Below are 21,318 nucleotides of genomic sequence, written 5' to 3'. Positions count from 1 at the left end.
GGACCCCTGGCCCCTCTGATGGAGCCATCAAAGCATGGGGCAACAGAGGGGCTCACCCACAGTTACACTGGCCATCAGGAGCAGTGTTTGACTCAGTCTCTCCCCTTCAAACACCTTTCAGAGTCCAGCATGGTGCAGTTCTCCGATCCCCACCGCCCTTGCCTGTGTGCTAGAGAGCACTGTCCACCACTGAAAGGAAGGAGGGACTGCCAGCACCGCTTCCAATCACTTACTGCCCCTCTGACAGCCCCGGCTTGGTAGCCCGAACATATCAAATAGCAACAAGGCCCACCGGCTGGCAAGCTTCTGGCCCCTCTCATTTCCTCTCTCCCAGAGCTGACAGAGCTACCACCTCAGCAGCTTTTGCAGCCACCACCCCAAATTCCAAACGGCCAGTACTTATAATTAAAAAAAGGCACCTGTATGACTCACAGTGGGCAAACAACTGGACCTTGTGGCAGACATTTGAGTGTCAAAGGAGAACACTGTTATCCGGCTCCCATCTCCTCTACTCCCCAAGCACAAAGCTGTACTGGTCCAGCTCAGCCTTCACTGGCCATCTTTAATGTCCCTGATGTTCCTTCCAGCTGGCAAGTCCCAGGCCTCAGCAATCCAAAGTCAGTGCCACCTGGCTCTGGCAAGCATCAAACCAAGGTGTTCTACTACCACAAACATGCCCTCAATTATGTCTGCCTTGGGCTAGTGTTAACAGCAGTGTGCTGCCCCTGGGCGCAGCCTATCCAGCAGCAAGAAGGGCAGTTAAACCTTGCCATCAGCAAACCGGAGAGTGGAGCTGAAAACTGATGGCCCATGCTCAGCTTGGCTGTTATTCCTTCTGCAAGCAATATCAAACCCATTAAACAGACCCACAGAAAAACCTGTGGAGAGACATTCGAACACAGACCTTTGCCAAGCCCACTGCCCCAGTTCAGGGGCTAAGCTAGGGATGACTTCCAGCTCAGGTCCAAAGCTTAAAGGCAGAGGGGAAAGGTGGAAGCCAGGGCTGCGGCCACTGGCGGAGTCCTTACCTTCCTCTCCAGGGGCGATGAGGCCAGCTGTTGCTGCTTGGCGATGTTCTCTGACAGGCACCAGCACACTCTCTTCTTCTGCTCCTGTGAGTGAGCCTCCAAAGTGAACAAGCACTCTGCCTTCTGACGTCAGGGAGAACAGAGAGAGAAATGGGTGGTCAGGGCTGCTCCCTGACTCAAGGGGCTCCAGGGCCCAAGCCCATCCCCTGGGCTCCAGAGGGCGAGGCTACATCAGGGATGAGAGCATCAGCTAAGAACAACAAATGCACGCCAATCCCTGGCGACACTGAGGTAGGTGGTCAGAGGACCAGGGAAGCAGCCATTTGGGAGCCACGAGGCCACAGTTTGAGTAGGTGGGTGGGGGAGGCAGTGGCTCTCTATACAGTGGAAGCCTGTGGAGAGCTACAGGCCAGAGGGTGAGGTCACCCTGGAAGCAGGCAGCACAAGGCAGCAGCTGGGGATCACGTGGGGAAGCCAAAGGACCAAGCCCTTGAGCGGGTGCTCCATGGATACAGGACCCCCCCCTCCCTGTGACACACACACACACACACACACACACACACACACACACACACACCACACCACCACGGAACATCCTCCTCTCATGGCACCGTCTTCAGATCACAGGCCAAGGTCAGTTGGGTTGGATGGACACAGCAACAGAACGGGAGTCCCTTCGGAAAGTGTAGGATGAGCCCTCTAACACTATCCAACACCTGAGCTGGGTCTCACATCAGCAGCTGTGCAATGTTAATCTGACTGCCATTTGAATCTTGCTGACGACAAACACCTAGAAGGCCACCTTCATCTGGGCCTAGCACAATGCCAGGTAAGCATTGACCCTGGCAAGCTCTGGCTGCCTGGAAGTACTTCCATGGTGTCAACAGACCCAGGGAAGCTTTGACACAGTACCAGACAGTCACATCAGCACCTGAGTCAGGGGGCAGGGTGGGGTAGGTCCGAGACCACAGGATCTTCAGAGACCTGTTGTCCCCGCCCCTCATCACCCACTGGGCACTGGGACCAGAAGATAACAAGTTCTTCACCCCACTGGTGATAATACTCAACCAAGGAGGCAAGAGCGTGAGCTGGGAGAGAAGGACCATGCATGGGCCCAGCCTCTCCATTTTTCAGGCCTGGTTTGAAAGCCAGCTTGGCTACTTCCCAGCTGCCAACCTCTAGAGTCAGAAGCTTTCTGTAAAACGCTGGCATGGCCTCCACCCCAGAGCTAAGATGCAATAAGGACTTTGGCAGACCTCAGCACATAGCAGTATGGCCATTTCTCAGCATCCAACCTTCAGGGCAGGGACACCTCCCATCCTATGTCCCTGGAGTGCTTGCCATCCATCCTCTCATGGGCAAGAGGGAGAGGGAGCTGAGAGGATGGCAAGCCCATGCATTTCCACTTAAAGTCAGGTCCCTCCACTTCCCGGACCACTCCTACTTGCTGCAGGCCAAACAAGGCTCAGATTCCCCAGGGGGAAGCCCAGTGAGCAGTAGGCCTCCTGCTTCCGTCTTGTATGTTCTCCTGGTGGGAGGGACAGAGAAGGTCCTTTCCAGCTTGGAAAGGCCACCACTCTACAAACATGGCCCAGCCTGAGCCTCCCAGCCCTGCTCTTACGTCATCCTATGGGCTTCTGACTTCCCACCATCTAATTTACCAACTTTACACTGTAGTCTGTTGTCATCAGTGATTTCATTTTGATCTGGGCAATTTAACGAAGCAGAGAAGGTGTGGATCCTTTGTTCTTATTTTATTTTTGTGGTGTTGGAATCAAACCCAAGCTCGTGCACATGCTAGGCAAGCACTCTACTCTCAGCCCTTGATTTTTGAGATAGGATCTCATGGTCCTTTAGCTCGAGCTGTCCTGGAACTCACTGCACAGTCCAGGCTGCCCAGGAACACGTGATCCTTCTGCTACCTCCGGGTTACAGACATGTAATACCATGCCTAGCTGGGGTGTGGATTGTTACTCCCCTTTATGAAAGGGGAAAACCAATGTTCTGAATGGCCAAGGGTTCTCTGAGCCTCAAATCCAATGAATCAGAGAGAAACACCGAGCTAGGGAGAGCCACCTGCAGCGATTTCATCTCCAAGCTCTGGAAGATGTCACCTCCTGGTGAGGCTTCTATCCCCCCCCCCCTTGCTGGCAGGACTGCTCAAGTCTCACAGTCTGGAGGCAGCAGGAGTGTCATGCCATCAGAAGGAACTATATGTAGGCCAGGGGGCTCTCTAGCTGTCGTGGTCACTAGCAGCTTTTTGCACAGCAGCTTACTACTCTCTCCCTATAAAGGCATGAGGAAAGCCTCTTGGAAGCAGCCAGAGTCCCGGCTCCTAATCCTGAATTGATTTCCACAGCACCAAGTGCTTCCCCCGCCATGCTTTGACATCCCTTCCAACAACTGTGAGGGAACTGTTGTGGTCATTCTATTTTACTGACATCCTTGAAAACACTTCTTAGGAAGGCCCTGGGACAGCCACCAGGCCAGCTGTAACGATTACCTAGGATTCAGTAAGTCACTGCAGCCAACAACTGAGCCCAGAGCTTCCAAGAGTGGCATCCCGGATTAGGGACAGTGATCTTACTGTCAGTCTTAGCAGCAAAGGACAGGACTGCATCTGACAGCTTGAAACTAACCCTGCTACAATACTGGAGAACTTAGAAGGCCTCCTCAGCACCCAGGATCTAACCCCAGGAGGGGCTGTCTGAGATGGGCAAATGGTTTTGGAAGGAGCCTGAGTTTCGAAGACTGGCTCAGCCAAGCCAGAGAGCCAGCTCCCTGAAGAGAGGCTAAATCCCTACCTGCTCAAATCTGTCCAAACTGCGAGTCCTCATTGCTTGCCTGGCTGGGCCCACATGTGAACCATCTGTCATAATTCCGTGTGAGCTCCAAATGACCCAATTAGTTGGTTTCGATTCTGACCTACTCAGTGGCTTCAATATCAGATGCCAGGATCAAGGCTGTAAGCCACCCTAAAGGAACCCATGCCGTCCCCTCAGAGGCACTGCCTTCTGACAGCGCAGTACATGACCAAACACAGGCTTTTCAATTGCATGAACCTGATCCCACAGCACTAGGTAGGGGACCCCTGTACATAACTGTGACCTCAAATCCAACCAGACTCTCAGTTCCTCTTGGCCTCTTTAAAACCGACATCTTTCCTAACCTCCTTGCTCAGAACTGATTTTAATCTCTGTAAAACTCCAAACAGCTTCAGCAGCAACTGAAGCCATGACAAGCATGTTCCATCTCACTCTCTCCTGATAATGATAACCAAGGAGGCAGGTAGGCAAGAAAGACACTGCTGGGATGAGAAGACTAAGGCTCTGAGAGGCCAAATCTTAAGGAGATCCCGACGGAATCCAGAACCTGTGATCTTGCCGGGCCTGTATAACCGTGTAGGTGTGTTACTTGGGAAGTGAGACAGTCCACCTAGCTGTCCTTTTAAATCATCTGTGAAACCTCTAATGGAGGATAAATGAACATGAAAAGCCTCTCCTCCCTCTCTGATCTAATTACTACTTAGCCGCCACTTGCCAAGCATGCTGAGTGCCGGGCTCTGGGCTGAGTGCTTTAGACGCATGGTCTTATTGAATCTCCTTTTAACATTACAAGCCTGCAAAGACGACCTCACTGCCTATGTCAGGAGTATGTAACCTGCCCCAGACGACCACTCAAGAAATGGCAGGGCCAAGATGCAAACCTAGATCCTCCTCATTCCCAAACTATCTTCTTCACATTGCTGTGAAGCCAGCTGTGGGCTGCATCCCACAGATTCTCAGACTGAGGGACACCTGTCCTTGGGTTTAAGATTGTTTAGAGCAGACCAGGAGTGGTGGCACACAATTTTAATCCCAGCACTCCGGAGACAGAGGCAGGCAGATCTCTAAGTTCGAGGCCACCCTGGTCTACAGATGGGGTTCCAGGACAGCCAGGACTGCACAGAGAAAGCCTGTCTCACAAAAAAGATCAAAACCAAAACCAAAACAAAAAAAGAAAAAGAAAAAAAGAAAGACAAAAACAAAAAGACTGCTTAGGGTAACCCAGGACAAAGCTGTTGTCTCCTAGGACAGTGTGTCTTTCTGAATACAGAGGGAGAAAACCCCTCTCAAAACCTCAAATCCTCACCAGGGTTCTTCTTTGGGTACCACTTGGATATCAGACAATGGAGAACAGACTATTCGGTAGAAATTCTAACTAAGATTTGTTTGGGCTCTCCATGGGGCCCAATATCCCCTGTGTCAGGGATGTTCAGGGCTTTGAGCAAGCAAGCAAGCAGTGTGGTCCTCTCTGCACCACAGGCTAGCCCTCCATTAGTAGCAGGCCCATTAAGGTGAGAGGCTCCTAGCACCCAGCTGCCCAAGAGCTGCACTCTCCTGGTCCCTCAGGGTCACCTGGTGCCTTCCGGAAACTCAAGGACTCAGATCAATAGCCAATCTTTAGAGAACTAGAAAAGAGATCTCAGATGCAACGAGCAGAAAGGCTTTTCTCTAGGAAAGCAAAACACCAGTCTGGCAGGAAGCTCTCTTGCTGTTAGAGAAACCTGGAACCTCCTTTTAGAAGCTGGTGAAACATACGGGAAGCTGGAGGGGCCAGTGGGCACAGCCCTGTCACAGTATATCTGCTGTCTATACTCCACTCACTTGGCTCTGGGGAACCGAACACCCTCAAGTGCTGTAGGAATTTTGCCAGCCACCTTTGTGCGTGGGCTGGGCTGTGCAGAACCTCCGCTGCCCACAGCTCTATTTTCAGGCTACTGAGCCCTGGTTTCTACTACGACACTGTCTACTGCCTCTTGGCAACTCTTAGCAACCCTCAAGTGAAATTTTCAGTAAACTTTCTTGTTCCTGGGGTCTGTTCAAAGATGTACACCTATTATCTTAGCTAGGAATGCTTTTCAATCCCAAATGGCATTTTTCCTTCTCAGAAAGGTGTATTCCTCTCGTATGGTTGTTACCCAAACACATAGACAGGTTCCCAGGACAGTTGGCAAGATACAAGGCAGCAGAGGGCCTTGCTTGGACAGATGCCACGTGTCAGCAGAACAAGGCTGGGAACAGAAAATTATGCTGAAAACCAAAGAGAATTTGGATGACTTCGTGGCCCTCAGATTTTTCATCACCAAGGACCTCTCTGATTAAAGCTCTGCTTTATCTACCAAACCACATGAAGCAAAAATAAATAAATACATGTAAATAAAAACAAAACAAAAAACTGTTCGCTTGGTTTTGCTCCTGAAAAGGTACAGTTGTCTGAGCCTACATGACCTTCTACTCAGAGATCAAGCGTGTCAGTCCCTCTCGTGGGCATCACTCTGAGCCAAACACAGACACGTGGTGCTTGCTTCAGCGTGTGCTGTCTGGCCCAGGTGAAGGTACAATTACCTCAAGGCCTTTGAAACACTGACAAGCCTTTGTAGGAGGGGTGGTGAGTGGCACTTCCTGGAAAAAGAGGGTGAAAGAGGCAAGCGTGGGAGCTGGGCCATCTCCAGGAGAAGATGGAGTAAATAAATAAACAGGGTAATGTACAGCTGTCGGGCCACGCCCTCAGGACACCTACAGGTGCAGGGACACCCGAGGTCCCAAGCAGGGTGTCTCAGGACTATCCCGTCTACCATCTGTTTAGTTGCCCTTTCACAGAGAGGTAACCAGGCCGGTTGTGTTCTATAGAGCAAGAAACTGTTCCTGACTTTGTCTTGAGTCATTGCAAGATCATACGGAGGCCAACCTCAAGTCTCATCTCATCTCTTTCCTCGGGTCACACTCTACTCTCCTCCAAATTGGAGAGAGGGACTCACCTCTGCCAGGTACAGCACACAGAATTTCAAGTCTTCTGAAGAACCTTTGAAGAGAACACAAAGGAAGATTCACATTAGAATTGACTACACAGTCAAAGCCTCACTGGGCACAGCCAACTATCTCGCCCAGGAGGCTGTGTGTGGTGCCTTCCCGAACAGGAGGAAGGAGAGGGCGGTGTGGGGACCAGAGCAGTCTCCAGAGTAAAGCTCACTAACTCACTCATCCAAGTGATACACAGTTGGAAGGCTTTGCCTACAGGTCAGCCTGACATGGGAATGCTGGAACCCATTCCCAGAAGGAAACCCACTGACCTCTAATGGCCAGGTATAGGGAGCTATCTGTATCCCAGAAGGACTCCTTCTTCCCAGAATTCCCAGAGTTCTGCCATAGAGGCAGCACATTTCTGAGGTTTCTCTTTGACCGGTGGTTCTTAACCTTCCTAATGCTGCAACCCTTTAATACAGTTCTTCCTGTTGTGGTGACCCCCCCAACCATAAATTTTTATTGCTACTTCATAACTAATTTTGCTACTGTTAGGAATAATAATGTAAGTATCTAATATGTAGGATATCTGATATGTTATTCCCTCAAAAGGGCTACTCAACACCCAAGGGGGTCGAGACCCACAGGTTGAGAACCTCTGCCTTAAACACTCTGTTGCCTTTGCTATTTTGAAATTCATTAGGGAGTCATTTCACTCTTGAATTGACCTTGTTCCTCACAAAGGGAAGCATGGGTCAAGGAGGGACAGTCTTTTGTCCCATCTCTATGCATACTGGGAGACAGCTTTTCGACATGGCCACACTCTCTAAGGGTGTTGCTGCTGGTGTAAGAATGCAAACTCAACCAGTTACAAAACTGTCAAGAACAGGGAGGGATGTGGGTTGTTCCCTTCCCTTCTTGGGAAGTCTAACTGTGGGAGAACTCCGGGTGGAAAGGAAGGGAACTCTGGAAGGTGGGGACAGCTGGGAGTGGGGACAGTGTGGCCATGGGCATGGAGATGGAGATGTGCCTGTGAGCACAGAAAAGCACGAACACCCCACCAGGACACCTGCCTGCTCACTTCAGCCTCTCCTCAGGACTTGGCCACACTCTCCATGAAGTACTCATCTGGACACAGGCCTTGGAGGGTTGGGAATTCCCTGCACTTCCAGCTGGTAGCCTAACCAAGCAGGGTGTCAATTTTTGAAGAAAGCAACCACCCAACACATGTAATAGCAAGCACTTTTTAAAGTCTCAGGGACCCTGGAGTACCATCATGATTTGAGCCAACTGCTGCCCCAAATGCTTTTACCAATCAACTCAGGGGCTAAGAGTAGCTGTGAGAGAGTACTTACTCCTGTATTCACTCCTGACAACCAGGAGGCAGGGCCCCTAGCGTCCTTGGCTCATGTGAGAACAGAGGACCTAGGGGATAATGTTACTCAGCCAAGCAGTGGGAACTGTAGCCCAGTTCCATGGTTCACACTCAACCACAGCACAGCATGCCTCTCAAATGCCAAAAGCTCCAGTAGGACCCCTTCAAAGCACGCTTAAGGCAAAGGACCCATCAAACCAAACAGAGTCTGTCATGAAGAGAAGCCTACAAAGTAAAATCAGATTGTATATCAAGCCAAGCTCTAAAAATGCAGGAAGTAGAGACCTAACCAGGGGAAACCAGACCTCCTCAAGCAAGAGAGTGGACACACCCCAAGGGGCAGGAGCTGCCATGAAGAGCCAGGACAAAATAGCCCATAAGTAAATGGAGGTCCACTCTGAACTTGAACTAAATCTTTCTATTTCTACCCACCTGGAGACAGGTTGAAGAGGGAGAGAACCCTGCCTCAGAAATCTGTAGTGTTTAAGAAAATAGATCCCAGTGCCTCTAAGAATTCCTTGTATTGGTGAGCTGGAGACAAGGGGAGGAGCTTCTTTTGCTTAAGAAAACATACTGAAACCTTTCCTAGCAGACCCTAGTCTAAAGGAGAGTCACTATAATCCAAGTAAGAAAGTAATAGAAACCTGGGCTTGGGGAGCAGGTAATAAGGGGAGAGGAGGCTCTAGAAGTACAGAGGAAGGCTAAGAGATGAAAGACTTGGGGACATGGGAGCTGAGGCTGGACAAACACACTGTCAGACAGTCCCTATGTAAGGAACCATTGATGCATGGCAACTCCGTGCTTTGACACCAGCCCCGCCCCCTCCAGCATCACTGCATTGCTGCAAACTCTCCCTGGCGTCTGTTCCACATCACAGCCTTGTGCTGGCAGCAGTGTGACAGTAGGATGGCAGGGGAGCAGAGCTTAGCATGATTCAGAGCCTCATAAAAGCACAACAAGCAGAGGGAGCTGAGGGTGCCTGGGAGGAGGTGTCTGCAGAGAGCGCCTCCGCCATGCTGGAAGAGGACACCCACACAGCAGACATGGGGCTTTTCTTTGAACCACTCTTCCTGTCTCTTCCATTTTGGAATTCATCAAGGAGCCTTTAATTCCACAGTGGGCCTTACTTGCCACCATGTATGTAATGCATAGACCATGCAGGAGGTTCCCTAATCATGGGCTAGATGGAAGCCAGAGAAGGCCTCCCAGCCCATGTCTGCCTATGGAGCGTTTACCCAGAGAACATCTTGTACTGGTTTGAAAGACACCAAACCTTCTCCACTAGTGGAGGCTGGCCAAGGGAGCTCTTGTCTACGTTCTCCACACACAAAGGCAGGGTCAGGGAGGGACAGCAGACTTCGTAGACATTAATTGGCAGAGCTGAAACCTGAATCCAAGACAAGGAGATACCCACAAAGCCTGGATTCCTAATCCTATATCATACATCTGTGATTCCAGCTGGCTAAGGTCTCCCTCACAGCTCTCACTGAAGTGGCCAGAACCGAGGTGGACATGGAGGACATCTTAGAAAATGTCAAGCAAGCATTCCAGCAGCTGGGGCTGAGGCAGCTGAGTTTCCAAGCTGAGATCCCGGCTCCCCGGTGTGCCTGAAGAGGCCATGAGTCAGATAGACATTTCCAGGTCATGTCTAAGAACAGGCAAGGCCAGAAAGACACACAGTGGGCGTGATGCTGCCTGCCAGAGAGGCAGAAACACAAAGAGTAGCAAAACCAGCGGGCAGCAGTGGCAGGAAGAGACCACAATGGGCCCTGGCTGACTGGAGATGTTCCAATTGTTAGCACCAGCTCTCCGCCTGTTCCCATCACATTGCCATTCAATCCTGATGAACCCTGGGAGAAGCTAACAGAAGGAGGCAGTCACAGCAGGAGTGACCTTGAGTCTGGGGCTCTGCGGGAGGAGACACCCCAGCTGCCAGACTAAGACAGCACTCTGGTGTCCTCTTAGCCATCCATTGGTCACCCATGTATGCTATGCTCCTTACTAAGTCCTAGGAATATGGTTAAGAAGCTGAAGCAGACCCTAGCAAACAAGTCACAAGGGAGTCCTTGGTCCCAGGCATAGGCTGGATTCTGTCCTGCCAGGGAGCAGCACTGAGTGCCAGGCTGGATGCTCCCTTCTTTAACAAGTTTTTGACCACCGAAATTAAAATCTGCAGACATACTGACTTGAAGGTGGGAAGAAACCTGGGAGTCTAGTTAGAGATCATTCTGCCACCAGACACTGCTAACCCCCAAATGACCTCCTAAAAGCCTGGCTTGTTGTAGCAGTGAGCCTCTTTGGGGCATGTGAGAGGGGCCAGGAAATGGCACCAGCCTCCGAACTTTGGGCCCCACAGCTGTGACTCTGGCAGCTGCAGAAGGGGGCACTGGACTTTGGTAGTCCATGGAAAGCAGGAGAGGGTGTGTACAAAGGCTCCGTTTGGTGCCTGGACATGTACCTTGAGTGTTCCTGGCAATTAGCCTTTTTCCTTCCATCCCAGCAGCTCCAGGCTCCCCAGAGGTCATTCTCAAACCCTCTCAGACTTGTGGTCTACCCAGGAAATCCAGTACAGGAACACATCTCCCTTTCCAACCCCATACGCTCTCATGTCCATGATCACTTTGCCTGAGATGGGCTGCCTGGGTCACCCACCCTTAGCTCTGACATCGTTGACCCTTAGCTTTCATATAGCTGTCCCACCATCTACGGGCAGACAGGGTCTCAGCCCACTCACCATGAACATCACTGCCTGGAGTAGGAGAGTGTGTCTAAACCCCTCAAACTTCAAGCCCAGGACCTGGGGCTTCAGGAGGGGAAACCCAGCCAGCCCCCAGCCTCTACCCCCTCCCCCCAACAGGGTGCAAGGTGATATGAGTACTGGGCAACTTTTCCCAGAAGCCCCCTGGGTTCCATCTGCAGGTGCTTCTAGTCCTCTCACCTTGGAGCTGGCAGGAAGCCACTGGTGACTCATGGGAACTGGGGGCATTCAGATAGAGGTTATAAGTAGAACACCCCCACTCCCTGGAGGGCGAGCCAATAAGAGATTTGGGCTTGTGGGCCTGGACCTTCAGTGTGTGCAGCAATCAGGCTTCAGGCCCTGGTGTGTCTAGTGCATGGTACTGAGAACTGCTCTGCTGGGTACCCATTCAGTTTAAGCAGGTCCCAGCTCAGCTGAGCTGGGGACAGGGCAGGAAGCCAGGCTGGCTATGGGAAGCAGCGCTCGCACAAGTGCATGTCTGTGTGCGTGCGTGAGTGCGTGCGTGTATGCGTGCATGCTTGTGTGTGTGTGTGTGTGTGTGAAGGTGGGAGAGTAGCAAGAAGCCAAGTGCAGAGTCACTGGAGGGCAAAGAGGAACCATCTGGAATACCAGAGCCAGTGCCCAAGATGCTGAGAGGTCTGCTCTTCCCATTGCCTCATCGGCTGGCCCTGAGGGTGGTGTCTTGCTCTCCCCTTAGTGGCCTCTCTTGTTCTCCTATCAGTAGCCACCCTCATCCTTGAGCAGGACAGAGCTAGAGAGGGAAGACTGTGAAGGACTTCCCAGGGGGAGGCCAGTTCTCAAGGAGGCCAGGGCACCAAGCACACAGGATGGCTTTGCAAGCAGTCAGGAAGTTCTGGAGCAAAACCCGCCAAAACAGAATTCTTTCGAGGCTAATATTTTCCTCCCCGTGCCCCTGCTGCCCTGAGCTCACACAGGTCTGTTGTTGTTTGCATAATCTGGGAGAGGAAACCGAGCCCCTTTGGGCTGAGACCTCAGGCGCCAAACCCTGTGGCTGGACAGATACCCGCAGCTGGCTTTCCGTTCCCTGGTCCCCCATGGGCCAGGGAGCCATGGAAAGTTTTGGGTTAGAAATTCCCAGCTTGGTGCTGATGTTCAGGTATGCTCCAGTTTCCTAAGACTCTGACCAGGCCCACACACTGGCTTAAAAAGGAGTGTCCACAGATCATTGTCAAGAAGCCTCTATTGGGAACCTGCTTGGAGCAAGGCCCTTTACATAAATGACCTAACTTAACCCCGGCAAGCTTCTGAAGTGCTATTATCATCCTGCTTTACAGAGAGGAAATGAGCTCAGAGGACTTTAGTAACTTCCCCAAGGCTTGACACAGGTCTTAGAGTCCAAAGCTTTCCCTGCCCTTCTCCTTGGATCCCTAGGATAGAAACTTCCTGCGGAGATGAAGGTATAGTGGAAAGCTAGCCAGCTTAGGGTGTGACATCTGGAAATTTGCCATCCCCAGGCAGACATGACAGCACATTCTCAAGCGTCCCACTGAAACTGGCAGACAAGTTTCTAGAAAGTCCTTAGCTGGCCATCACACTGCCCCTGGGGTATCCAGGCCCTTCTTACCCTCCTGTAACTTCACACTCTGGAGGTAGAGGGGATTTCTCAGGACATCACAGCGGCCTGGCTCGTCCTCCTTAGTGAAGAGCAGCAGGTCTGAGTAGGCAAACAGTGTCACCTGTTCAGGGGAAGAACAAACACAGTCTGCTTTGCTGTCCCCCAGGATGCAGGGAGCCACAAGGTCCCCTGGAGGTCCAGGAAACACGCCCATGCCATGACAGGCAGAACCAGAAGGAACTCCAAGTGTGACCCTGCCAATGACAGAGGCCTGCCTTGCAGTGGGGGCAGCCAGTTTGTCCCTTAGTTTTCTAGAAGAGCCTTATTCAGGACTGGGGGTGTCCCCATACCTCACCCCACACCTGACTCCTTCAAGCTTTTTTGTTGTTGTTGTTTTGTTTTTACAAGCCCTCTATGTTGTGAAGGGAAGCATCATGGAGTAACATTACCAAATTTCTCACAGATATTTTTGAAGTATACCAATGAGAAATTGGTTCAAGCAAACAGCGGTTATTTATGTTCTGGTACAGGCTTGTACATAATCGCTAATCTCCTCTATGCTCCAAAAACAAAGGAAAGGCTATTTTTAGACATTATAGGTAAACTGACAGATGTGCTCAGCATATTTTTATGCAAAAAAAAAAAAACCCACTTGGTTCTCTATGCCCACTAAGGTTTACCCTGTTCTTTCCTTTGTCTGCCCTACAGCAGCCTTTCCTTAAAGTCATACAGTCCTATTTCAGATTCTATAATTACAATAATAATAAAGAATTATTAACTATGGAGACTCCTCTTTGAGAGGCCAAACCTGACATGCCATCTTTTCTAAAGCAAGGAGAACCAGCCTGAAGGGCTTGGCACACCCTGGAGGACACAGTGTGTGATTTGTTAACCAAACTTAAAAAGCCCGCATGCTGATATTGAGCTAGCAAGCTGTTAAAGATGATTCCCACAGTCCCACCTCTGAGGCTCCCCTACAGAAGTACAAGAATATATAAACATGAACATGTAAGGATGTTCTCAGAGGCGCCTCTGCAGTTGAAAAAAATAAAAGCCGGCCATGGTTATATACATGTACAATCCTGATGGTCTGGTGGCTGAGCAAGAGAATTGAGAGTTAGAGGCTATCCCAGCTTAGGCTCTAAGCTCTAAGCTACCCTGGGCTATGTGGTAAGAGCTTGTCTCTCTCTTTATAAGCACACATACACACACATATGTATATGTGTGTGTGCATGCATGTATGCATATACACACACACATACACACACACACATACACACACACACACACACACACACACACACATATATATATACACACACACATATATATATGATGGCCCACAGAGACAATTCAGGGATGTCCTTAAGTAGGCTATCTCAGGGTTATGTCCCCTTCCAAGAGGTCCCAAACGCAAAAGCTCTAGAATTCTTGGCTAGAAGGAATCTTAACAGTGAACCCTGTCCAACCCAATCTCCATACAGTATCCCAGTCGCTGGATACTTACGCTTGCCTTACAAAATCCTCCTTAAACAATACCATTGCCCTTTACAGCTCAGACAAACTAAGTGACTTCTCCATAGCCACACAGCCTGGGCCATTCCTCAAGTCTGCCTGTTCCCAATGCTCACATTAGACAGGGAAGTGGTTTTGTACTTGCAGCAGAGGAGAAAGTGACAGAGTATCAAGAACAGTAATAGATTGTCTGAGGAGGGGTCTACAAAGTCAAGGGGCTGCTGCTCTAGGCAAACCCTCATGTCCCCACGAAAACGTGTCCCCCAATCAGGGAAGTCTGGCTGTTACCTCCAGACCCATAGGGAAGCTGGCAGAAAGATTGGAAGAGGAAGTCTGTGGGAGGAGCCTCAACAAGGTGTGAAAAACCCCAGGCCTCTATCCCAGCCTGGTTCCCAGAGCTGAGAATATGGTCTAGACAGGAAGTGATTAAGGCATGAGAGAAAATTTCCCCCAAAGGTCGGTCAGACAAAGGTCAGGGCTGGCACAGGGCTGAAGGCAAGGCTGATGGCAAGCATGCCAGAGCAAAGCATGTGAACCCTGCTCCCCAGCATCCCATAGTGACCCCATCTCCACAGTCCAGTTACCTGCTGCCTTCAACCACTGGTTCTAAGACCTTGAGTCTTCCTCTCACACGCTTCTAGGACACACACATTTCCCAGAGTTTCAAGACTTAGTCGCAGAATCCTTATAACTTGGAGGGTAACTTCTTCCTAGTGACCCTAACCAAAGCCTTCTCCTGGGAACTGGGCCATGAGGCTGGGTCGATAGACAACACCTTGGTGCTTTAGTTAATGGTAAACCTGATGAGTCAGTGTGAGAGTGAGAGTGAGGGTGTGGCATCTCAGGCCTCATACTATTCCTGGAACCTAGAGAAGGCCTGGTTGAATCCTCAATGACCAGAAGTGTGGTCAGAATGTGAGTATAAGAAGCTGCCATAAACTTGACACGCCTTTAATTCCAGTACTAGGGAGGCAGAGACAGGCAGATTGAGTTCGAGGCCAGCCTGGTCTACAAAGCAAGTTCTGAGACAGCCAGAGCTACACAGAGAAAGCTTGTCTTGAAAACACAAAAACAACAAACAAACAAGAAGGCCACCACAAAATACCGGTTTGATCTGGATGTGCAATCAGCAAGTTTATGACTTCTGGATGGGAGGGGAGAGAGCAGTTTGTGCTGTGGGACTAGAGCTGCTCCCTGATATCAATCTACTCAGAGAAGAGATGCTAGGGGGTAGAGGACACATTCAGGGAATGCAAAATGCCCAACTGCTCAACTGCTTAGCACTATCCGGTTAATGACTCTGCTGTTGTGGAGTGGCTGCCATGCTCATCCAGAAACCGCTTTGGGAAAAGTTATTCCCTGGAGAGTGACACAAAAGTAACTAGAATCTGTGACTCCCTGGGGCTCAAGGGGGCTAAAGCTCTCAGAAGCTTCCCAAGGCCCCATGATTGCTACTTTCCATTTTCAGTTAGAGGCACATGAGATGATACCAAAGCCCTTCTATGTCGCTGCTATCATACTTCAAGGAGAAGGGATGTACTTAATTTTCTTTTCCTCAAACTACCTCCTTCGATCTTAGTTCTCAGCTTCCAAAGATGCAGCAGGCAAGGATGCAAGGTGTGTGTGTGTGTGTGTGTGTGTGTGTGTGTGTGTGTGTGTGTGTGAGAGAGAGAGAGAGAGAGAGAGAGAGAGAGAGAGAGAGAAATGTTTCTATAGTTTACTTTCCTTCCTTTGTCTTTAACAAATATACCAAAAGCACCATGAAAAGTGTTACCCAGACAGAGAACCAAGTACAAATCCTGGTTCCATTCCCTGCCAGTCTTGAAACTCTTGGATCCTGGTTAACATCACGGAAGCCTCAGTTTCCTTATTGTGCTTCTCCTCTCCCAGGGTGAGGATGCTGCAGGGCTAATTGGGATCAAGTGTGTAACATGGGATCAGGCATCTAGCGTACATGAGCAATGAGAATATACACTAAGTGCCTAATGTTTGTGGATTTAATAGTGAGCAAGACAGGAAACAGTATACTAGACATGCAAGTATATTCCAGGTGGCTGCTATCCCTACCTGGCTTCTTCTGGATACACTAGATATACAGTCACAACTCTCTAGTTCTGACCATGCACACCTTACCTGCCACACACATGTATGCAGGAAACTCAGTCCCAAGGGACTGCTCACTCTTGCCACCTGGATCCATCTCCCATTGAAATTTCTCTCCCACCAGAGCAGGTGGGAGGTAGACTGGCTGAAACCCCTAACAAAGCTCTCCAAAGACAGGTCCAGAAGTGGTGTCAGCAACCCCAGTGGTGCAGGAGCTAAGCTCTGTGCAGGCAGTAAGGGGAAAGGGTTGTGGTGAAGGCTGCAAGGGTGTCCGCATATGCTGCAGTGAGCACAGAGACTGGGGTTGCAAGGAAAGTTAAGAGTTAAATCAGAAGTCAGGGCTTGTAGTTGGGTATGAGATAACCAAGCTGGCCAGATAAGAGGAGAGACAGGGCTCTGGGCCAGTCATAGCAGGCCGCTGGCTGGCTCTGGGAGTCCCTGAGAGAATTATATAAGAGACCATTGTTCTTTCATCCATCCTTGATTCTAATGCAGCTGATTGTGACAGACCAAATTGTAAGCCTGGATGGCTTCTAGCAAGAAACTTCCTCCTAGGAGACCCCATAGACAAGGAGGTAACCAAAAAAGACTTGGTGGGTGGGATAGGGTTAACACCCTCTGCCATGGTCAAGCTGACCCTGTAAACGAGAGAAGTTTAGCATAGCTAACAGCCCTTGAGATACCCACAAAGTTGGAGGGTAGCTGGCCAAGTCAAGTGACCAGGAACCCAGAGAAGACCAAAGCTAAAGTCAGAGATGAACAGAGCAAGCCTTCAACCACCCATAACTGGGCATAACTGGGCACCAGTATATGAGCCATGAACGGCCCATCTCCTTGGTCGGATCCAGAGGACAGGCATAGAGTGTGTGGTCTCTCCATCGGCTTGTCCCATGACAGCCCAGAGAACGAACCAACCTCAACAGAGACTACATCAGCTTTCTTCAAGTTTCTGCCATTGCTTCATAAAAGCTAAATGAAGGAAAACCAATGGATTTCTCCTCCCTGGGACACGTGCACGCGTGCATGCACACACACAAGCTCTCAGAAGGTTTGCTTAGTTTCCCTCAAATTTTCACTGTCTGTAACCTTTTTTAGTAAAGCTTGCATTCTGCTTCCCATACTCTGAAGAGTTGGCATCCACTGACCTTCTTTGGCCTAAGACAACAAACACGGAGCTACTGTCCCAGGCTAATCTTTGATGACTGACTGCTCCAGCACCTTATGCCCTGGGGTCATGCACAACAAGCCTGTGAAGGGCCCCATCTTCATCAGAATCATCAGCACCGGAGAAACAAGCAGTCTCCCATAAAAGAGACAGTACTCATTAGGAACATAGGTGTTCTGATTTGCTTGCTTACAACAAAACAAAAGCCAAGCCAACTTCCTCTGTAGCTCTAGTCACACAGAGTGCCCAGGACAAGGAGGCTGCAAGAGGCCAACCTCGGAGCTTGCCCTCTGCCTCAGACATGCACAAACCCATTACTCAGATGGAAAGACTGATACAGAAGGCAGCAGTCACCAGAAGCCAGGAACAGAGCTAGATCTAGACTTCCTGCCATTAGCTTCCTGATGTTTCCACAGATCCAAACAGCCATGCACCCTAGCAGAACCAGCTCTGCACCAGGGCCTGAGCTGCAGCAAGTACTCTGCCCTCACCCCAGGACCTACTAGTAGCACAGCCAGATCCCAGGGCTCCAATGTCTCTTAAACTGTTTCCATCCCAGGACTGAGCTGGGACCCGGCCAATTGTGTGGGTGAAGGAGGTTCTCCCAGCCAGAGATAGGTTCTCCCAGCCAGGAAGAATGACACAAGCCCTCCCTCCCTGACCCCTGCTGACAGAGCTAGAGCCAGGGTTGGGGGTAGGGAGGTGGGAGGGTGGGGGTAGGGAAGTGGTGGGCTATTAGAGGTACCAATAGACTGAGATCTCAGAAGAGGGTCTGGGGATGGGTTCATACAGAAAGACTCCAACATCCCTCTAACAATGTGCTTTGGCCAGTAACTTTAAATGTCTCGGGTACTGTCTCAGCTGGAGTAAGCTGCCATCTTCTCCTCCTTAGAGGGGCTCAGGATAAACAATGAGATGTCTTTAGGGACTAGAGGTATGTTTTGACCGGCAATGAGATTGCTATTGTAACTAGTGGGCAAGCAAAAGCTGGGTTCGCACTTGGTAAGGCTTTTGGAATGAGTTTCAGGTCTCCATCCTGAAGTTGCAGAGAGAAAGTGAGGGGCCTAATGAACAGGCAAGGAAATCCGGCAGGAAAGCCTGCTGGGCCGGGCACGCCTTACCTGGGAAGCCTTGTTCCTCCCCTCATACAGCAGCAGCTCTTCTGACAGCAGGAGTGTCCGGGCAGGGTTACAGAGATCTAGGGGCTGAAAACCAATCACGCTGAGTGGGAGTGCAAAGGTCCCCTTGCCAAAGCCAGATCAGAGAACTCTCTTACACAGGGAGAAGACAAGACTGCCCGCCCCCCTCCTACCCCTGACCCTGCGCACCCCTCACACCCACAGTGGAAACAGAAAGGCTCTGCTCCAGCCCTGCGCAGCCCGGCCTGACCAAAAGAGCTGCTCTCTCTACAGGAAGTTCAGCCACAGCCTGAGTCTTTGCAGCCCTCCCCCTGGTACCCGCCCCCACAACAGGCTCCTAGGCCCTCCCAGCCCTCCTCTGTCCTGTGTGAGCCTCACTGAAAGGTCTCTGCTGACAGGCCCAGGAGGCAGCCTGAGAGTCCTATGCCAAGAGATTTGGTCACTCACATCTCTTCAAGGTCAAGTGGGTCCCTGCCCTGCTCAGGTCCCAGGCTGAGCAAACTGACTCACTTCACTGGTCTCCCCAGCAACCAGTTCCTACTCAAACTCCTCATCCTGCCACCCTGTCCAGTCCAGCTCAGAGAGCACACCCAAACTCTGGCTGACCTCCCAAAAGCACCTGTCCTCGGGAATGTACATATTTATCACATGGCCCCCAAGTCCCTGAGCTCATCAAAGGGCTATAGAAAGGTAATGAAACAAACATCAACTATGCACTCTGGCAGGGATGGAGCTTCAAACGGAGGCTGAATGATGACACCTCTTAGGTATCCATAAGTAGACAGGAAAACTGATGGAGAGCAGAGCAAGTCTGGTCATCAAGCCAGGCTGGTGGGGCAGGGGTGGCGGTGGTCTCCAGTGGGGAGGGGGGCACTAAATAAGGAAGAGGTAAAGCAACTTCTGTGTGGACAGCTGCTGGCTGTCCTTTACCTTGGTAGGTATTCATCCTCGAATTCTTTGTTTTACTTATGTGTTTTATCTTGATTATTTTTATTTTGTTTTGTTTTATTTTATTGAAACGCGGTTTCTCTGTGTAGTCCTGGCTGTCCTAGAACTCACTCTGTAGACCCAGGCCGGCCTCCAACTCAGAGATCCACCCACCTCTGCCTCCTAGTGCTAGGATTAAAGGTGTGTACCACCTCTACCCAACTTGAATACTTCACAATTAAAAATTTTTCAGTTTCTATAATTTTAAAAACTAATTTAAGCTGGGCATGGTGGCACATTTCTTCAATCCCAGAAGTCAGGAGAGACAAGTGGATCTTTAAGAATTTAATGTCAGCCTGATCTACATAGTGAGATCCAGAATAGTCAGAGACCCTCTCTCAAAAAACAAAAAAACAAACAAAAAAAATGTAATTACAGTGTTTGCAGGGGGAAAAAATGGACAGATCGAGGAAAGACATTAAGTAAGGTGTCCCAACTGAGAAAGACAAATATAGTATGTGCTTTCTCATATACAGAATCTACCTTTAAATGCTTTTATTATATGTACCCATGTGGGTGGAGGGATGGGTCATCTAACCAGAACAGGAACCACAAGCAGGGGGAAGAGTTGATGAGGAAAGGGGGAAACAGAACTTACTCGACATGAAGGTGAGAAAGAGGTGATGACGACAGCAGAAAAGTACCGGGGGCAGGGGTGTGGGGGAAGAGGATCGGGAAGGATAAAGAAAAACAAATTATGTTCGAAAATGCCATAACGGAATGCTGATTAAGTCATTGACAGGAGGAGGGAAAGAAGGAAGGAAGGAAATGAAGAAGTGGGAGAAGAAAGGGAAGAGGTGTGTGACTCCTGCATGGTGATTGCTGGCCGGCCGGCGTGTGCGCCTGCGCAAAGCGGCTAGCCACGCAAGCTCTCCCTCAAACATTAACTCCTGTGGATGAGGCGGCTGACAGCAGTGCTGGACTTTGTGCCACGCCTTTCCCAGCCCCAGAGGGTAAGGAAGCTGGGAAGGAAAGGAGAGGATCCTCTCATGGCTCTGTGTTTTTCTGCACAGCCTCTGGAAACTTCTGCTTCCCTGACAATCTCCACAATATGAAGCCACTTTTCTGTCCCAAAGGGAGCCCTGGATCCTGGATGATCCCTGCCTGTGCTCACTTCCTCCTGAGGAGACCCTGGGGCATGCCACAGGCTCACCTGCACAAAAACAGGGAACACCAGGACTTTGGGGGCCAGGGTTACATAGGTGCCGTAGCTTGAGTGTGGGACGTGTGGTCTCAGGGCTGAGCAATCCTGGTAGTTGCTGTGGCCCTTCATGGTCTGCACTGTCTTCATCAGCCGGGACTTCTTGCCCAGGCCCGTGTACGATTTCCCTTTAGTGGTAGTCCCTGGTTCTGTGGAACAGAGGTAGGGGACAATGAGTCATCCATTAAAGGACCCTCCCCATAAGGAACAAGACCCAGTCAGTGAACCCCACTCCAGCTGGTCTCAGCCTTAAGGAACCCAGAGAGAGAGAGAGAGAGAGAGAGAGAGAGAGAGAGAGTACTCCACAGCTAGGAAGGTGTCACCAGCCTACAACTGTGACAAGTGGATTTACCCCCACCCCACCCCCAGTGACCCAGGCACCAAAACAAACCTATCCATTTATCAGCTTGGCACTTTTGAAAACCAAGAAATTGTCCGGGCATGCTGGCACATGCCAAGAACCCCAGAATCTAGGAACCCGAAGCAAAGGAACTCAAAAGCTGAACAGCCTAGGCCGTATGACAAGATGCATGAGAAGGCTGTGTGATCCCATCTCAAAACAACAACAACAACAACAACAAAACCACAGTGCAGTGGATATCAAGAAATTGCTCCTATCCAAAACCTCAGGTCTGATCCCACTGAGCCTGCAGTCCCACATGGAACATGAATGGGAGCAGAGGTGGCT

The 21,318-nt window shown here is 50.3% G+C and overlaps 1 protein-coding gene across 23 annotated transcripts in view; it reads right to left on the bottom strand.

Moving 5' to 3' along the window:
• Rgs3 (regulator of G protein signaling 3) overlaps positions 1–21,318 on the bottom strand; it is a 117,042-nt gene that overhangs the window by 48,936 nt on the left and 46,788 nt on the right. For 22 of the 23 annotated variants that reach the window (XM_051187947.1, XM_051187930.1, XM_051187938.1 and 19 more), the window contains 5 exons: positions 20,583–20,779; positions 18,425–18,508; positions 12,530–12,641; positions 6,829–6,872; positions 1,029–1,151 (listed from right to left, as the gene is read on the bottom strand). In XM_051187947.1, the coding sequence (XP_051043904.1) occupies positions 1,029–1,151; positions 6,829–6,872; positions 12,530–12,641; positions 18,425–18,508; positions 20,583–20,779 (560 nt within the window). The remainder of the gene's footprint in view (positions 1–1,028; positions 1,152–6,828; positions 6,873–12,529; positions 12,642–18,424; positions 18,509–20,582; positions 20,780–21,318) is intronic. The other variant, XM_051187923.1, reaches the window with a different exon arrangement.

The sequence above is a fragment of the Phodopus roborovskii genome, unplaced genomic scaffold (assembly GCF_943737965.1).
Source record: "Phodopus roborovskii unplaced genomic scaffold, PHOROB, whole genome shotgun sequence".
NCBI lineage: Eukaryota > Metazoa > Chordata > Mammalia > Rodentia > Cricetidae > Phodopus > Phodopus roborovskii.
This window is presented reverse-complemented; position numbering and strand designations above follow the sequence as displayed.